Genomic DNA, 17,508 nt, shown 5'->3' with positions numbered 1-17,508 from the left:
CCCATCTCCAGAATATTTTCATCTTGTAAAACTGATGCTCTCTACCGATTGAACAATGACTCCCATTGTCCTCTTCTCTGTAACCCTGGTAGCCATCTGCTCTCTGTCTCTATGAATGTGACTATCCCAGGTACTTCATATAGGTGGAATCATACAATATTTATCCTTCGTGTCTGCTTCTTTCAGTGACTGATACTGAAGCAGTGTTTGGATAGGCCGTATGGAAGGGTGTTCCCATCAGGTCTGGACGGGGAGGTAGACCCAGAGCCTTGTTCCTTAAAATCAGCAAAGTTAGCTCCACCTCTCGGCAGCCCTCTTCCTCAGCAGTCTGATAGACAGCACTACCAAACGCCTCCCGTTCCCGGGACAAATACGCAAATATTTGCACATACTGTTTCCTTTCTGCTGGAACATTATGCCATCCTTCAAGTGCCACCTGAGATACACTTGCTCTGCAAAGTCTTTCTGAACCTCCTGCAGACGGGCTGAGTCCCCATTCCTTTCCATTCCCATCGGATCCTGACCTGATCTGCAACATAACAGTCATCATGTTGAATTGTCACTATTTGTTTCTATGCCTGTCTTCACCGGATTACAAAGGCAAAAACCATCACACCTGCAAGCACCTGGCACATAACTATTTTATTTTTATTTTTTATTTATTTATTTTTTTTTATCCTCACCCGAGGACATTTTTCCATTTTTTGTACAGACAGAGTGGGAGGGAGAGAGAGGAAGAGAGAGAGAGGGAAACATCGATGTGAAAGAGACACATCGAGTGGCTGCCACCCGCACGACCAACCAGGGCCGGGGACAAACTGCAACCAAGGTACATGCCCTTAGTGGGAACCGAACCCGGGTCTCTCCGGACCGCAGGCGGATGCTCTAACCGCTGAGCCAAACTGGCCAGGGCACATAACTATTTTAAAAATGTATATTGAATCAATAATAACAACAATAACTGTTTATTGTGTACCTTTTTGAGGCCCAAACATCCACAGACATAGCTAATATAGCACACTTGTTTTAGAAATGAGGAAACTGAGCCTGAGGAGGCTAAGTGTGTCCCCAGGCCACACAGCTAGTGAACTGCAGAGGCTGAGCTCAAACCTGGACCACCTGTCTCTGAAGCCAGTGTGCTTCAGCGTCATGCCATCTGTTTTCAGAGCGCGTGCCTTCCATCTGAGTCCCTCTAGTTACAGGGGAAGAACAGGCTACACATGTTTAGTCTTGCAGTGGAGATGGTTTAGAGAAAAGAAGGGCAGTTTGATGGTGCAGGTGCAAACTGGCGGGAGTGTGCACAGAGAGACGGACAGCATGGAAGCGCCTTCTCCTCCCAGCCAGGCTGCAGAGAGTCTTGGAAGTGTAACAAAAGTAACTACGCACACCCTGACAAGCATCAATGTGGCTGGGTCAGTGTTCTCAATAGAAACTGCTCTATAGGCGCCGTGGTCTTATCTGAAAATGTTGACTGGGGTTCCTCAGGCCAGTATTTGCCCCTCAACCTTTCAAAAATTTGTTTAAGTGCAATTTTTTAAAAAATTAGGCAATCAATATATGTTGATTAAGAAAAATTCAGGAAAGAGAGATGAGCAAATATAAAAAAGCAAAAGTACAAAGTATTCCAAGACCATTTCTTCTAGAATGTACTTCCATGTTTCTAAATAACATGTTTAGACTGATATTGCTTGATTGTCCAATTTAGACTTTATCTATTAGAATTTAACACTTTTCCATTACTCTCCTCACACATGGCCAATCCCCAATCTTCTCAACCTTTGTGTTTCAAAGAAATCAGTATTCAGTGTGTCCATTATTATGACTGGGTAAAGTATTATTTACGGCTGAGCTCATTAGTATGCTGTGATTACGTTTTCTTCTAAGACATTGCGTTTATTACAGTGTTAATAAATGACTCATTTCAGTATTCGCTTACTTGGGGTATATCCATTTCTAATTCATCCCCATCCTGGCTGATGGACTGTAAAATGCACCTGCGTGGCAGGTCAACTGTTGGTTAGTGTTATTGTGGGGGTCACTGCTCCTGGATCCCTCTGCCCTCTTGTCTATTCTGTGTTGCTTGGTCTTTGGAACCACTGACCAACTCTCAGTCTGGGACTCCCTCACCGCCACCCTGGAAATTGCCTTGGCCTCCTGCTGTGTTGGACTCTACCTACTGGATCTTCAGCGTCCTCTTCCTTGGTTTACTCCCTCATTTCAGTGGGTACATTTTCCAGCAGCTTCCTGAGGACGGTGCATTAATGATAGTTTTTCATTTCTCTATTTCCTCTGAGTCTTTTCCTTTCTTTCTGTTTGTTTTAGTCTCTGTTCTCATGCTAGAGGCTTTCCTCACATCTCAGTTGCTCCTTGGCTACCTATTTGTATTTCAGAGGCGAGCTAAAGGGTTGTCGAAGGGGCAGGTGGGGATCCCCGGGGGTCAGTGGTTTCCCTGCAGAGGGATTTTACAGGCTCCTGATGGTTGGTCATAAGGCGGGGCTTCAGACGTGTGTGCGGTTTTCATTCAATCCTCTTATTTTCACTCTTGCACCCCTCTCTGCTCTCAGCTCACCTAGCTCCTTGGCATCTTTGTTTCAAGCTCTCCAGAGGGTAAACTTGCAGCCATCAGCCAGGAACTGAGAAGAGCAACTTCTGACTGGTGGGCGGGGCAGGGAATCCGGATCCTACTCCTGTGCAGACTCACCAGCGACCCTCTGTTTCAGCTGAGCAGCTCCTCGCCCCCAGAGGCGTGGGTGTCTTCGGTGCCGCCCCTCGTCCAGTTCTCCCCTGGGCAGGCGGGAGCAGAGCAGAGAAAACTGACCACCAATCAATTGTTATTCACCCAAACCCCTTCCACCGTCCACATTTTTGTCACGTTGCTCATCTGGGTTTTATCATCTGGGTTTTTGTTCTTATTCACACCTTTCTAGATTCCTTTACTGTCATTGTAGTGAGGTTGTGTAGAGAGTGGAGAAAAGTTTCTATGTTCTATCCTTTTTTTTTCTTTTTTTAACCTCACCCAGGGACATTTTTGCATTTATCTTTAGATAGAGAGGGAGGGAAAGAGGGAGGAAGAGAGAAAAAGAAACATCCATGTGAGACACATCAACTGGTTGCCACCCACACGACCAACCACGGTCGGGGACAAACTGCAACCAAGGTATGTGCCCTTAGTGGAAACCGAACCCGGGCCTCTCTGGACCTCAGGCCAATGCTCTAACCGCTGAGCAAAACCGGCCAGGGCCTTTTTTTTTTTAATTAAAAAAATTTTTTTTTTCCTTATTGATTTGAAGGAGAGAGGAAGGGAGAGGGAGAGAGAGATAGAAACATCGATGAGAGAGAACACTGATTGGCTGCCTCCTGCATGCCGCCCACTGGGGAGCGGGCCCACAACCTGGGCATGTGCCCTGACCAGGAATCGAACCGGCAACCTCTTGGTGTGTGGGTCGCTGCTCAACCACTGAGCCACACCAGCAAGGTTGTATGTTTAATCTTTTAACTGAAATTCTATGTACATCGCAAAGGCTTTCAAATTACCTACCAGAAAGATCTACATTCTCACCAGATGTGTTCGAGTGCCTTTCTACCTCACTCCTTACCAACACTGGATACTGTTAACCCGAATATTTATAATAAGCCTGAGAGTTTTTTTTTTAAACTCAGGAAGTTATACATACACACCCAACTATAAATCATATTCAGCTGTATTTCTGCTATTAACGTGTAGTGTCCTATCAGCAGAAAACCCCAGCCTCTGGAATACGACCTCTGTGAGGGCAAGGATTTGTCTTTGCTGTTCACAACTACATTGCCATCTCCTGTTGGCCCCTCAGCAGACACCCAGTGTTTGTTGAACAGCTGTGGCGAAGGGGAATGCCCTGCCCCTCCAACTGGGTCCTCATCCTAGGTGACCGTTTCTCACCTGAGAACGGCTTCTTTACCTGGGTCACACCTTAGAGGGGTCTGTTTCTAAGTGAAATTTCAAAATGGCTGTGGCCGTGGCTACAATGGACCCGCAGACATATTTTGTTCAGCCCTCAAAGCATTAACAAAGGGGGTGTTGGTGTGGAAGTCTCCAGCTTCCTGGCCTCTCCGGACGATTGGAGATCTCACAGTGATAGATCACCCAACTGGAATGGACAGCCTCCACTCGGACTTGGCAGTGGATGTCCCTGTGGCTGGGGCACGTGGTTCCAGTCTGCCACTGTCCCCGCCTGTCCCACGTCGCCCATGTGTGTGACCTGCTTTGACTGTGGACACACGGGCACTTTTGGTTTCAGCTTCAAACTGTGGTGGTGGGTGGGGTTTTGGGGATCACGCTTACTTTTTGATAAAAAGACAACAACTAGGTTTTACGCTACCTAGTAAGTCCCATCTCCCCTTCCGCCCACCTCCCCTTCAGAATGTATGATGCATTCCAAGTCTGAGTTCAAACGATGGCAGGGAGGCAATTATACAAGAATATTTTCAGATTTCTGCACAGTCCAGTCTTTCTGAGCAAAAAGCACTAGGAAACCAGGTTAAAAGATGATTGGATGATAGACATGTCTTAGAAATTAGGGACAGTGTCTTGCTCCAGACAGATTTGGAGGCTTATTTCCTCAGGAGCTGTGTGCTTACATTCTAGGGTAATAAACCCAGAGACACATTTGCCCTTTCTCCTGGAGACATTTGCTTACATTTCATAGTAAAAGCCTCTCTTTCTCAGGAGGGAAAGATGGATCGAAGTGCCAAGCTCTGTGTAAGCTCTGAGTTTCATAATTTCTGTGTTCATTCCTGTGGTGTAACCCCACTATATGAACAAGTAAATATCTGGATCTCAGCGCGTTGCCCTGTTGGAACTGGGGTGTCGGTCACTGGTACTGTGATGCCCTGTGAGTTATAAATGCTCTGTCTTCTGACCCAGAGATCTCATGTTCCCTGCCGGAATGTAACTATAAATATATATCAACATGTGTATGTATACAAAATCACACCATGCCCGCTTCCACATGGGTTACTGCGTTATACCTGGAATAACTTTTTTTTCAATTTTTAAATTTTTATTGACTGATTTTAGAGAAAGAAGGAGGGAGCGAGAAACAACAATTTGTTATTCCACTTATTTATGCATTCATTGTTTGATTCATATATGTGCTGTGACCAGGGATCGAACCCGCAACCTTGGCATATCAGGACGATGCTCTAACCAGCTGAGCCACCTGGCCAGGGCTAGAATAACTCTAAATCATGACTTTTTCAAACATCAGCCACTAGATTTCTCTATCACCAAACTCTGGCATAAGGCTGACTGTGTTCACTCTACTACTAAGAAGATCTAACTTGTATCATTTTTTCTTGTTATAGAGTTTTCTACATCTGATATGAAGTACAGTGGTCAACGAATTGAGGTAAGATTCGTTTTAGTGTTATTAACTTAAGGATTAACACCGAAGAACTTTGGTTGTTAGAGACAAACTCTACCAAAGAACTCAGAACCAAAATACTCAGCAATGATTTCTTAGAAAAACAACTCACAGAATGTTTATCGAGTAGTAAATAATTTCTGGGAAAGTTATGCCTTGCCATGTATAACGTATCTAGAAATGAGGTCATTCTTTTCCCAGTGGCAGAAAGATCTTCCTAGTTGTCTCATTGATACGTGAAGCATTTGGAAAGGTCCTTGCAGTTCCCTCCACCGCCCCAGACCTCTGTATCCAGGAGCCTTGGAGGAAATGCCTGGGCACTGCTTGCTCATTGTTGTAAAGGGGTTTAATGGCTTTAAAAGTGGCTGCTCACAGGAAGACGTTTAAGCACTGGGAGAATCTGTCTTTATCTCTGTTATTTCTAAGAGCTGGGAGAATATCATCTGGGCAATAAAGCCAGGGGGTTGCGCTGCATCTCACCCGATTCGAATGCTTACGTTTCCGGTGCCGAGGTCCTCCTTTTCTTTCTTCTTGCACCGGCGGCAACAGACTGAAAGTGAAACACAGCTCTCAAGGTCCAGCCCATTAGTATTCGGCTGTAATTAGGTATTACGTCTGTATACACTGGAAAAGGCGTAAATGAAAAACAGCGTAAAGTTCAAAGAGTTTATAGCTCAATGACTTGAAAGCTGAATATTATATATTAGGTTACACTGACCTCTAGAGGTTGATAAAAACAAAAGCTAGCTAGTTTGAAGCTAGTTGGAAGGCAAAGGAGAATTAAAAATCATCAGGGTTATTGTCTGGCCGGTGTGGCTCAGTGGTTGAGTGTTGACCCAGGCACCAGGAGGTCCTGGGTTCCATTCCCAGTCAGGGCACATGCCCAGGTTGTGGGCCTGATCCCCAGTGTGGGGGGCATGCAGGAGGCGGCCAATTGATGTTTTTCACTTTCTCTCTCTCTCAATAAAGGAAAAAAAATAATCAGTGTTGCTATTTGAGGGTATAATGTGGCACATTTCAAAGCCACCCTCAACAAAACAATTCAACAGTTCTGCAAAACAATGAGGAACAGTTGTGTTCAGGATACAAATTGTGGGTTAGTCTGTAGCTCATTGTTAAAGTAAATGGAAACAGCAATTTTAAGCTGTTCTAAGTGGGGATTTTAAAAAATCTTAGATCACTGGATAAAGGAAGGTGAAGGAATTAGCTAAAGAACACAGCCCGTGGACACAGACAATAGTGTGGGAGAGACAGGGATGTGGGGGGGGGGGGGGTAAAGGGAGGGTGTAAAGGGGGTATGGGGGACATCTGCAATAGTGTCAACAATCAAAAATAAAAATAAACAAATGCAATTTTAAAATCTTAGATCAATTCTTTGGAACATAAAGAAAAAGAGAAGAGAAATAAAATGTCGCATCTTGTATTTGTAATGTTTACATTATAGAACCCTTCTTTTATTTTTTATTTATGTATTTTTTAATTGATTTTTTAGAGACAGATAGAAACAGTGATGTGAGAGAGAAACATTAATCGGCTGCCTCCTGCATGCCCAAACTGGGCATCGAGCCCAAAATCCAGGCATGTGCCCTGACCGAGAATTGAACCAGGGCCTCTCAGTCCATGGGATGATGCTCAATCCACTGAGCCACTCTGGCTGGGTGCTTCTTTTAAATACATAATCATGAATATTTATGATAATCTGGGTTTTTTAAAGTATTATTTTACCTTGGTTCTAAACAAAACACTGTAAATGAGCTTTTAGCTTTTAAAACCATGATCTCGAGGATAGCTTCATGCTTCCTACATACAAAGCCTTCCTCAAGAGGACCTGGGAATCCCTTCAGATTGCTTTAAACCACTTCACGTGATCTGCATGTGTTTCTGCATTCATTAGCTTTCTCTCTCTTTCTTTTCAGTTCCCTCTGCCACCATTGTCACCCTTGCCTATGAGACCAGGTCTTCTTATTATCCCCCCAAATCACAAGTATCAGCAAGAGAGAGAAAGAAATATTTCAAGCCTTGTACCTTTTGGACCTAAGCTCTCAGAGCCTGTGAATCGAGCTGACGAGTTTAGACCATCAAACAAGCACCCAGAAGCCTCGTGTAAGGTGCTTGTGGATCAGACACTCCGGTCCTCTGAGAGTTCTATTTGGTCCAGAAACATGTGCTCTTTTGGGAAGGCTAACCATCACAGAAAACACCTGGAGGTGGAGGAGGACAGGAAATCTAAGGAAACAGAAGAAGGCGACAGAATTCAGATCTCTCACTTTGAAAAAGGGCCGTCTTCAGCGTGCCTTGAGAGTTTTAAGGAAGGCGATTTTCCTGCGGATGGGGCAGTGGGCATTGACTGCCGTGGCCGTGGGACGAGGAAAGCGGAAGCAGAGGACTCTCGGCATCTCCCGTCGGGGAAGACCGAGGGCTCTGTCGCCAGCAACTGTGACCAGGATGCAGACGCTGGATGCGCCATGCTGATCAAGTCCCAAGAAGCCCAGCATTCAGAAATAACGCTGAGCAAGGAGAGAGAGACCAGAACTGATAAACATGACTCAAAACGTGCTTCCATGCCTAAAGGTGAAGTAATTGAACCAAATCGTATTTTAGAAGAGTTTACTGTACTTAAAAGTTTGTCCAATGTGATTCCTGACAGCCCCATTGAAAAGCTCCCAGAAGGTCATAATAACATGGAGACAAATATAAAAGTATCAATAGCAGAGGCAACCAAACCAGAAATTAATGGGATAGTGCCTCTTATCCACATCACTTTCCCTGGAGATGAGGCTCCCAAGGGACCAGCAGTAGCCAAAGCAAGCCTCCAAAAAAGAAAGGGCACCCTTCACAACAATAGCTTCAACATACTTGCGCACCAAGAAAATGACAGGCCTAAGATGAAAACCCATAGACATAAGTTAGATTCAAAAACCAAGACCAGTAACAGGACACCTCAGAATTTCATGATTTCCACGGAAGGTTCCATTAGGCCTATCACGCATAAAACCAGCATAAAAACTCAAGTTTTCCCTTCTTTGGGGCTCATTGACCCCAGACCTTGGCAGTCACCCAAGTTTCAAAGGAGAACGCCACAGAACGAAAAGAAGCAACCACCTTGCCGGGCTCTGAAACCTAAAAAGCAACCATTTCCTTGCATCTGTAAAAATCCAGGAATAAAAAAGTCTTCGGTTCCTCTCCCTGTGCAACCAACAGAGCCGAGACTAAATTATCTAGATCTTAAGTACAGTGACATGTTCAAAGAAATCAACTCAACTGCTAATGGACCTGGAATCTATGAAATGTTTGGGACTCCTTTTTATTGTCACATGAGAGAGGCTGAACGGCACGAAAACAAATATCGCCGAGAAATATGCTCAGCTCCGTCAGGCAGATGTGTCGCCACTAAATGTCCATCTTCACACAGTGAGAGGAACAGCAGTAGCAGAACAAGGCTTTCTCAGAAAAAAGGACATGTTAAACCCCCAAAGGCTTTGCTTGGGGTGAAACGTAAGCACCAAAGTTTAATTTCCAAAGAAAAGGGCCGCAAGGCTATAGGTAGCAACCTACAAGATGTTGAAAATAGTGGTGGTATTTCAGAACCAGAGTGGCAAGGGAAGTCTTCAGGAAGTGACTTTCTATCTTCCAGAGATGAAGTTCAGCCCATGACCTTTGCTCAGACTCATGAGCAGTCCATTGAACAGAACGAATTCCTTCCTGTCTCAGATCTGTCCATTGTTGAAGAAGTCTCCGTGGAAGAGTCTGCCGATGAAGGAGACATTTCTAACAATCAAATACTTGCCACCAGCCTCAGAGATCTGCGTGAACTTGAAGAGCTACATCACCAGAACCCATTTTTCCTTTCAGAAAACAGCATGGCAGTACCCACTGAGAACAGTTTCAGCAAGCATGCACCGCAAGAAAAGAAGAATACAGCATCTCTTGGTAAAATAAATGCCAACCAAATCTTAACAAATAATGTAGCGTTTGATAGTTTGATAGATAAGTCTAAAACGCTTATAGATTTATCTTTCCAAGAGAAACGAGGAAGTGCATCTTCCCAAACATCTCAACATCGGGCACGTTCTGTGGAGCATGATAGTTCAGCTAAGTCAATTACACATCAAACGTTTGGGAGAACTTTAAATGATGCAAATTCAATTTCCCAAGAAATTCTAGACTCTGTAAAGAATGAAGAGTTGACAGATGAACTATTAGGTTGTCTAGCTGCAGAACTACTAGCGCTTGATGAAAAAGATAACAGCTCTCGCCAGATAATGGCAAATGAAACAGATCCTGAAAACCTAAGTCTTGTCTTCAGTAGGAGAGGAAATACCATGCAACAATTGGGTGGAGAGACAACAAATGTCAAAATGCAGGTTGGTATAATTAGAATCAGTGACTTCATTGGGGTGGGAAAGGACCCCAGAGACAGTCTCGTTCAAACCCCCTATTTTCAAGTGAGGAATCAGAAAACTTCAACAATTAAATAATTTCATCCAGGTCTCATTGTTTGGTTGCAAGTTTGGAATCCAGGTCCCCTGACTCTGAGGCTAAAATGTTTTCATTATGCTGCTTTGCTTCTGGAATTTAGCTAGCCCGACACTACAATGGAAAAATGCGGGGTATGTTAATATAGCAAAACAACTTATTTAAATAGGTCAATATTTTATACAGTGATGAAGTTTTCAATCAGCAAGTATCAGCAGTGAGATAATTATAGGTAAAATATTGCTCCTGGTGGTGTGTGAGCAGAAAGAACTAACGTGGTCCCTGAAGTGGCTCTCCATCCAGTTCACTAGTTTACCACGCGGACATTGGTGATGGCTGCTGTGTTTCTGGCACTGGGCTGAGCACTAGAGACATGGTGGGATGGGTACAAGACTTAATTGCTCTCAAGGATGCATAAGCAATAATCTTGGGAAACAAAATGGTTTTAAATCTGTTTGGCATGGGAGTGGGTGAGAAGAATATCAACAGCTAGTTGGGTTTTGTTGGTTTGTTTTAGTTTTCATGAAGTACATGAGCCCACTGTTCTCAAATTTTAGAGACAGAAATAGTAAGTTTAGCTGAAATATTACTTACTGAGCATTAACTCAGGTTATATCACACCATATCAGGATCAGGACTAATTACTTCAAATAGTTGATCAGAACAATACACTAGATAAATAATTATATCACAACTAGGTATATTGAGAACTTACCATGTACAAGCCAAGTGCATCATATTGTCTCCTTTATATGCTTCATAACAGCTCCTCTATGAGATAAATACGGAAGGTACTAGCAGGTCCCTTGTTGAAGATGAGGAAACTGAAGTTTAGAAAATCACCCCGTTAGTGCGTGGTGGGCCAGACGTTCTGATTCCAGCCTCACACACTTAATTAATCCCTTAATTACGGGGAGGTAGTCCTTGTCCTAAAACACCAGCTCTGCCTTCCTGGGGATCTTGGTTTCTGCTGGGAGGCAGATAGTGATTCAGTGATTCAGGCTGGGGCGGGAAATGGGGGTATGTCTGTGCCGCTGTCTGAGATGGGTCTGCCACTCTGCCATTAAACGGAAGAAGAGCTAGTAATAGAATCAGTCGCACCCCATCTCACAATCATGGAGTCAAAAACTGACATTTTGTGGCCTTTTGTTTTTCACACAGTTCTTAAATTTCAGTTTGGATAGAGAAACGAGAGGGGGCGGGGAGGAGGAATTCAACGGCCCTTTGGAGGCGTGCACGCTCGTTTGTGAGGAAGGTGACCCCGCGGGGTGACTTGTTTGTAAAGGGCCTTCACAGTGCCTCTGCATCACCATCATCATTTGTGTTTAAGGACTCATAAAGGAGATCAAAACAAAGCATTTTTGGTCATGATCAACCGACTGGAAACCATGGTCTAAATTCTCCAAAGGGATACTGTTTTCCTTCCTCTAGGGCAGGACCTCTGAGTTTACTGTGAATGCAAATCTCTCGCAAGTGATGTTAAAAGGCAGCACTGATTCAGTATGTCTGGGGCCTCAGGTTCTGAATGTCTAACAGGCTCCCAGGTGAGGTGCATACAGCTGGTCGCAGATTCGCCTTTGGGTATCAAAGGTCTGCAGGGCTGTGGATCTTCAGTCTGCTGCACCTGGTCTTGACCACTAGCCTTGTTATGGCTGTGGGTGTGTGCATGAGAAAGAATCTTCTCTGTAGGTATGTTTGTGTGTAAATATAGATACATATGTAAGTGTATGCATATATGCGTATGTAAATATGTGTGTGGGGGTGTGTGTATGTGTTGTGGAAATAAATGAAGAACAAAGGCTGTACATTCAGAGTTCACTGTAGCAAAGGAGTCGGCCACCATCACTTGCGTTTGGCAGCAACTCAAAGGCAGGCAGAGGAGTGGGAAAGTTTTGGAGTGGAGAGGGGCGGGGCTTCAGGTGTGCCCTGATTGGAGGCTGTTGGCCTGGGGAAGCTGTAGGCGGGCTAACTAGCAGGGGCATCCTAAGTGATTCGTTAGGGGTGCATTTTTGGCTTTCTCTAGTTAGCTGATCCGAAGTTAGAAGAAAGGAAGACTCGACTCTAACCTCCACCTCTTCTGTCCATCCCAAAGAGTTTAATGGTGACTTTTCTTTTTGTCTCATTCTTTCAGAGACTTGGTAATGGGTTCAGCATATATGACGAGGAGAAATTTCTCAATGAAAAAAAGACACTTTCTGAAAATAGTTTAAAGTGTGAAGAACCTATCCTGTGGACCAAGGGTGAGATCCTTGGGAAGGGAGCCTACGGCACAGTAAGTTAAATGGGAAACAAGAAGAAACCCAAACTCCCCACTCCTCCTGACCTTCCCCTCTTCTTCAACACTCTGAGAGCCCTCCCCGCAGCCGCCCCATCATTTGTTTATTTAGAACCATATCAGTTGCAAGTAACAGAAAACCCAACCAAACTGGCTTAAGGAAAAAGCGGTTCACTGCTTTATGTAACCAAGGATCCAGATGGGTCTGGCCCCAGGCGCTGGTGGTTTCAGGGGTGCAGCAGGGTCACCAGCCTCTCTCCCTCGCCCTCCAGCTCTCTCTCTCTCTCAGGCTTCCCTGGTGGTACAGTGGTCGTTGCATGTCCAGCCTCTTGTTCTCCTCGGTTAAAGTCCAGTGGGGAAGAGGTCTCTCTGTTCAGCAGCTCCGAGTGTGTTACCAGAAGTGGGGAGAAGCACTGCTGAGTGGTGGAAATAGACGATGTTCTTTATTTACATTTTATGAGTTGCCAAAAAGATCTCTTGAAGTCCTAGCATATCGATAGTATTGACATAGATTGGTAGAGAGAAGACTGACCCCCAGATAAAGCATGTTGTGCTTCTAGCCGGAGACATTTGAGGAATCAGTGAAAAGGTAGAAAGACATGAAACCACTGAAGTCACGTGGCAGAGGTGACTGCTGAATTTTCCCAGGACCTGCTCCCCTCTCTCCTTAGCGCGTTCGCCCCGAAATTGCCCTCTTTCATTTATTACCCGCTGAGCTTCCCCAAACCACCATCTCATGTAGTCATCGTAGATATCTGTAAGGTAAGTGTTGTTCCCTCAGCTTTATAGATGAGGAAAAACCGAAGTAAAAAATGTTATACAATTTGCTCGAGCTACACAGCTGGGTGGGTGAAGCCAGGATTCTAACCAATCTGGGCCACTTGACCCTGAGCCATTATGGTATCCATTCACCATGCTGCTCATTCCCACCTTTGCTCCACTGAAACACTGAATTATATTTCATCATCAGGTATTGGTTTGCTTTCAGGTATATTGTGGTCTGACTAGCCAAGGACAGCTAATAGCTGTAAAACAGGTGGTTTTGGATACCTCTGATAAATTAGCTACTGAAAGAGAATACCGGAAACTGCAGGAAGAAGTGGATTTGCTCAAAGCACTGAAACATGTCAACATTGTGGCCTACTTGGGCACATGCTTGGAAGAAAACACTGTGAGCATTTTCATGGAGTTTGTTCCTGGTGGCTCGATCTCTAGTATTATAAACCGTTTTGGGCCATTGCCTGAGATGGTGTTCTGTAAATATACCAAACAAATTTTGCAAGGTGTTGCTTATCTCCATGAAAACTGTGTGGTGCATCGAGATATCAAAGGAAATAATGTTATGCTCATGCCTACTGGAGTAATAAAGCTGATCGACTTCGGCTGTGCTAAACGTTTGGCTTGGGCTGGCTTAAATGGCACCCACAGTGACATGCTTAAGTCCATGCATGGGACTCCATACTGGATGGCCCCAGAAGTCATCAACGCGTCTGGCCATGGAAGGAAGTCGGACATCTGGAGCGTGGGCTGCACGGTGTTTGAGATGGCCACCGGGAGGCCTCCGCTGGCGTCCATGGACAGGGTGGCTGCCATGTTCTACATCGGCGCGCACGGAGGGCTCATGCCCCCCCTGCCAGAGCGCTTCTCAGAAAGCGCCTCTGACTTCGTGCGTGTGTGCCTGACCAGGTGAGGAACCGAGAGCAGGAGGGGGAGACAAATTCCCAGAGATTTCAAGCAGCGCACATTTCCCCTGCAGTTTATGGCTCGTTCAGACCTCTACTTGCATCACGAAGTCACGTAGGGAGTGATTTTGTGCTGAAAGGAATCATCACGAGCCATTTTGGGTGATCGTGTGCCTTGTTGTATCAGGGTGTGGGGTGCTATGCTACACAGCACCACAATTAATGTCTTATCAGGTCCTAACAATTCTTCCCCAAGTCAACAGGTTTGCAAATATTGCTAAAGATCTGCTTACTTACCATTGGACGTATCCCAGGGACTGGCCAAGGGAAGTGACATCACCTGTGCCTAGGCTGCCCCTCCCTCTCGGGGACTAGTGTTCTCATTGCCTTCCTAAGACCAGCTCTCAGGAAAGCGTGTGAGAAATTCATGCATATAGCAGGAGTGATATGAATTGATTGGTTGGTTGATTGGTGACTGACATTTATCGTATTGGTTCCCACAGAAATACTTGCATTTAAAGTGAGGGTGAACATTTTGAGCCAAAGGAGCAGATCTCTAATCGGAGCATTTCAAGTATCAAGTGGGGGAGTATTTGGGGAAGCAGAAGAGCTCCAATAAATTGCCTTTCTCCTGTTCTGATGCCCCCTGGCATCTATGGAATGAAATTCTGGGTAAAATGTTAGAACTGTAAGGGACCTTAGAGATGACCCACTTGTGTGGTTTTCAAACATTTCTTAGCTAGGCACTCTCTGCTTATACAAAATCTTAATTCAAAGAATAAAGCGCAAACGTGGAGAGATGGTTCTGGTGGAAGTGTGTGTGTGTGTGTGTGTGTGTGTGTGTGGTGGAGGGGAGCGAAAGAGTAGGGTAGGGGTGCTGGAGCCCACCCACCTGGCCTCCGGGTTGACCAGAACAGCCTAGTGAGGCCCAATGTTTAGATGCGCGTACAGGACAAGGAGGCCTGAGACCTAACCAAAGACAATTGCTTGCCTTTCACAGAAGTAAGCTTTCTTCTTCCTGGAAGAAAACAAAAAGTCCCAGTGCTCCAGCTGTCAGCAAGCCTAGATGGCCGTCTCCAACCCCCGGGGGTTCCTGGTGTCTCAGTGAAGCTCGGAAAGCACAGGCCTCCCTGCTGTCCCCTCTGCCAGCACATGAGTATCAGAGTCCTGGTTGATTTTGGGGATCATGGAGGCCGGGGCAGGAACGCGTACTCCAGGGGTGCAGCTCTGGGCCTCTGAGATGCGGACCCCCGCAGGTGTTCCAGCACTGATTTTGTAGGCAGAGCCCCAGGCACCGAGCTGCTCCTTCTTCATCATGAATGGGACATAAAGGTGTTAGAAATATCATATGGACAAGTACTACTTTTGGAGATTGATCTCAACTTTTTTTTTTTTGAGAAAGAGAGAGAGAGGAAGGGGGAAGGAGAGAGAGATAGAAACATCGATGAGAGAGAACATCGATTGGCTGCCTCCTGCATGGCCCCCACTGGGGATTTGGCCCATAACCTGGGCATGTACTCTGAGTGGGAATCGAACCAGCGACCTCTTGGTGCATGGGTCGACGCTCAACCACTGAGCCACACTGGCAGGACGATCTTAATTCTTAAAACTACTGTAGTTGCACCCTGGCCGGTTTGGCTCAGCGGTTAGAGCTTCGACCTGCGGTCCAGAGAGACCCGGGTTCGGTTCCCGCTAAGGGCATGTAGCTCGGTTGCAGTTTGTCCCCGGCCCTGGTTGGGTTGTGCGGGTGGCAACCACTCGATGTGTCCCTTTCACGTCGATGTTTCTCTGTTTCTCTCTCTCTCTCTCCCTCCCACTCTATCTGAACACACACACACACACACACACACACACCCCCCAAAAGGAAAAAAAAAAACCCCAAATAATTAAAAAAAAAAACTACTGTAGTTGCTTTGTTCTGAACTGAATAATAATCTATTATTGATCCACAGAAACTATTTGCTATTTTCATTTTCAAGTTGTCATTACTCACAAATACAAGCACGTGAATACACACACACGCACACACACACAGATTTAAAGAGAAAGGGTAGAATCTTTTTTATGGCTCTCCTTTTGAACCATTGTTTTATCAACTAAGCAACACATAATGCACACCACTAATAATAGGGTTGTTGTGAAGGTTAAGTGAAATGGTATATGCAAATTGCTTAGCAGAGCATGGGGCCCATAATTAGGGTTACTTGGTTAGGAAGGATACTAATACACCTTCCCTAAGTTGTGTCATATACAAGCATATAATTCTCTTCTGATATTCTATGGCAAAGACTAGAACCTGATGTCTATGACGACCTAGGAGTGTGAACAGTCAGAAATAAAGGGGTAAGGCACTTGCAAGATTTTGAAGTAGAGATGGGGTGTAGAGCAGGAACAAGGTTTGAACAGAACAGAAATTAATTTCAGGGAGCAGTAAGAAGCAAGCATGGATGGGGATATTCCTGTGGGTAGGTGGAAAGTTCTGGAAAGTAAGGCCAAGGAGTTTAGCTTTGCTGTAATAGGCAGTGAAGAGCAGGGGACTACAAAAGATTTCGGGTATCGAATGCCATTAAGAAGTCAGTGTACTGAGACCTCACACAGAGGCCCCGGGAACCCCGAGCTCGGACTTGGAGAGTGGCGGAAGCAGGGAGCTGTGAAGAGGACCCCACATTTCAGGGAAAGATGAATCAGGACTTGGTGATAACGACAGGATTTCATGGGAAAGAGAAACAGGAGGCAGCTGAGCGTCCCTTCATCACTCTAAGGAAATATTTGAAGCTATAGAATTGGAGCTCAGGAAAGCAATTAAGATTGGAGGTACATATTTCAAAATTATAAGGCTGGTAGCTATTGTTATGAAAAGACAAAAACAAAACCAGGGGGCTGAGGATAATGTTTCTTAAAATGCTCATGGGAGAAGATAACATGCACATAGTATCTAGCACATACCTGGAAAAAAAGAAAGGAGGGAGGGGAGAAAGAGGGAAGGGTGTTACCCCAAGGTAGAAGAGCCAAGAGAACGCTTCCCCCGCCCCAGGAGATCACGTCAGGAAGGAGGGGTCGTGAATACTGTAGGTGCCATAGAGGTGGCAAGGAGAAAGAGTTCATTCAATTTGGAAACGAGAAGATCACGATTAGTTTTAACAGGGCAATTTGTATACAGAGAGAGGAGTGGGCCAAAGGTTAAGGATTTAAGATACTGAATGTAGAAAAAAAAAGTCACTAGTTTTGGTCACATTGTGGAAATTTGGCAGGAATACAGGAAATAGGGTGGCAACTAGAAATGGTAGCCACATTAAGGAAAGGGTTTTCGGAGAGGAGAGATTTCTGCAAAGTTTGAAGACAGGAGAAAGAGCTTCCAGAAGAGGAAAGGTTTTTATTTCTAAATGATTTATCATCACTTAAAAAACAGTATTTTATTTTTATGTCCACTGTCACACAGCTGAGAACTGGAGACTGGACTCAGTCCATCTGTTCGACGGGCAGAGGTTGTACTTGCATCTTAAAGTTGGCGTTTCGAGTCAAGCAGATCTAATCGGCATGCACATTTTTGCGTGTTGCTTCTAACGTGTTTTTCCTTCTTAGGGACCAGCATGAGCGACCTTCCGCTGTTCAGCTCCTGAAGCACACCTTCTTGAAGAGTAGTCCCTGAATAGACACCAAGAGTTTCCTTCCC

At 45.1% G+C, this 17,508-nt stretch overlaps 1 protein-coding gene across 1 annotated transcript in view; it reads left to right on the top strand.

Moving 5' to 3' along the window:
• Positions 1–17,508, top strand: part of MAP3K19 (mitogen-activated protein kinase kinase kinase 19) — a 44,342-nt gene extending 26,834 nt beyond the window's left edge. Inside the window, exons 6-10 of the mRNA XM_036254857.1 lie at positions 5,344–5,387; positions 7,319–9,766; positions 12,010–12,150; positions 13,142–13,839; positions 17,418–17,508. Coding sequence (XP_036110750.1) covers positions 5,344–5,387; positions 7,319–9,766; positions 12,010–12,150; positions 13,142–13,839; positions 17,418–17,484 — 3,398 coding nt within the window. The 3' untranslated portion in view covers positions 17,485–17,508. The remainder of the gene's footprint in view (positions 1–5,343; positions 5,388–7,318; positions 9,767–12,009; positions 12,151–13,141; positions 13,840–17,417) is intronic.

This window comes from Molossus molossus, unplaced genomic scaffold (genome assembly GCF_014108415.1).
Source record: "Molossus molossus isolate mMolMol1 unplaced genomic scaffold, mMolMol1.p scaffold_m16_p_11, whole genome shotgun sequence".
NCBI lineage: Eukaryota > Metazoa > Chordata > Mammalia > Chiroptera > Molossidae > Molossus > Molossus molossus.
This window is presented reverse-complemented; position numbering and strand designations above follow the sequence as displayed.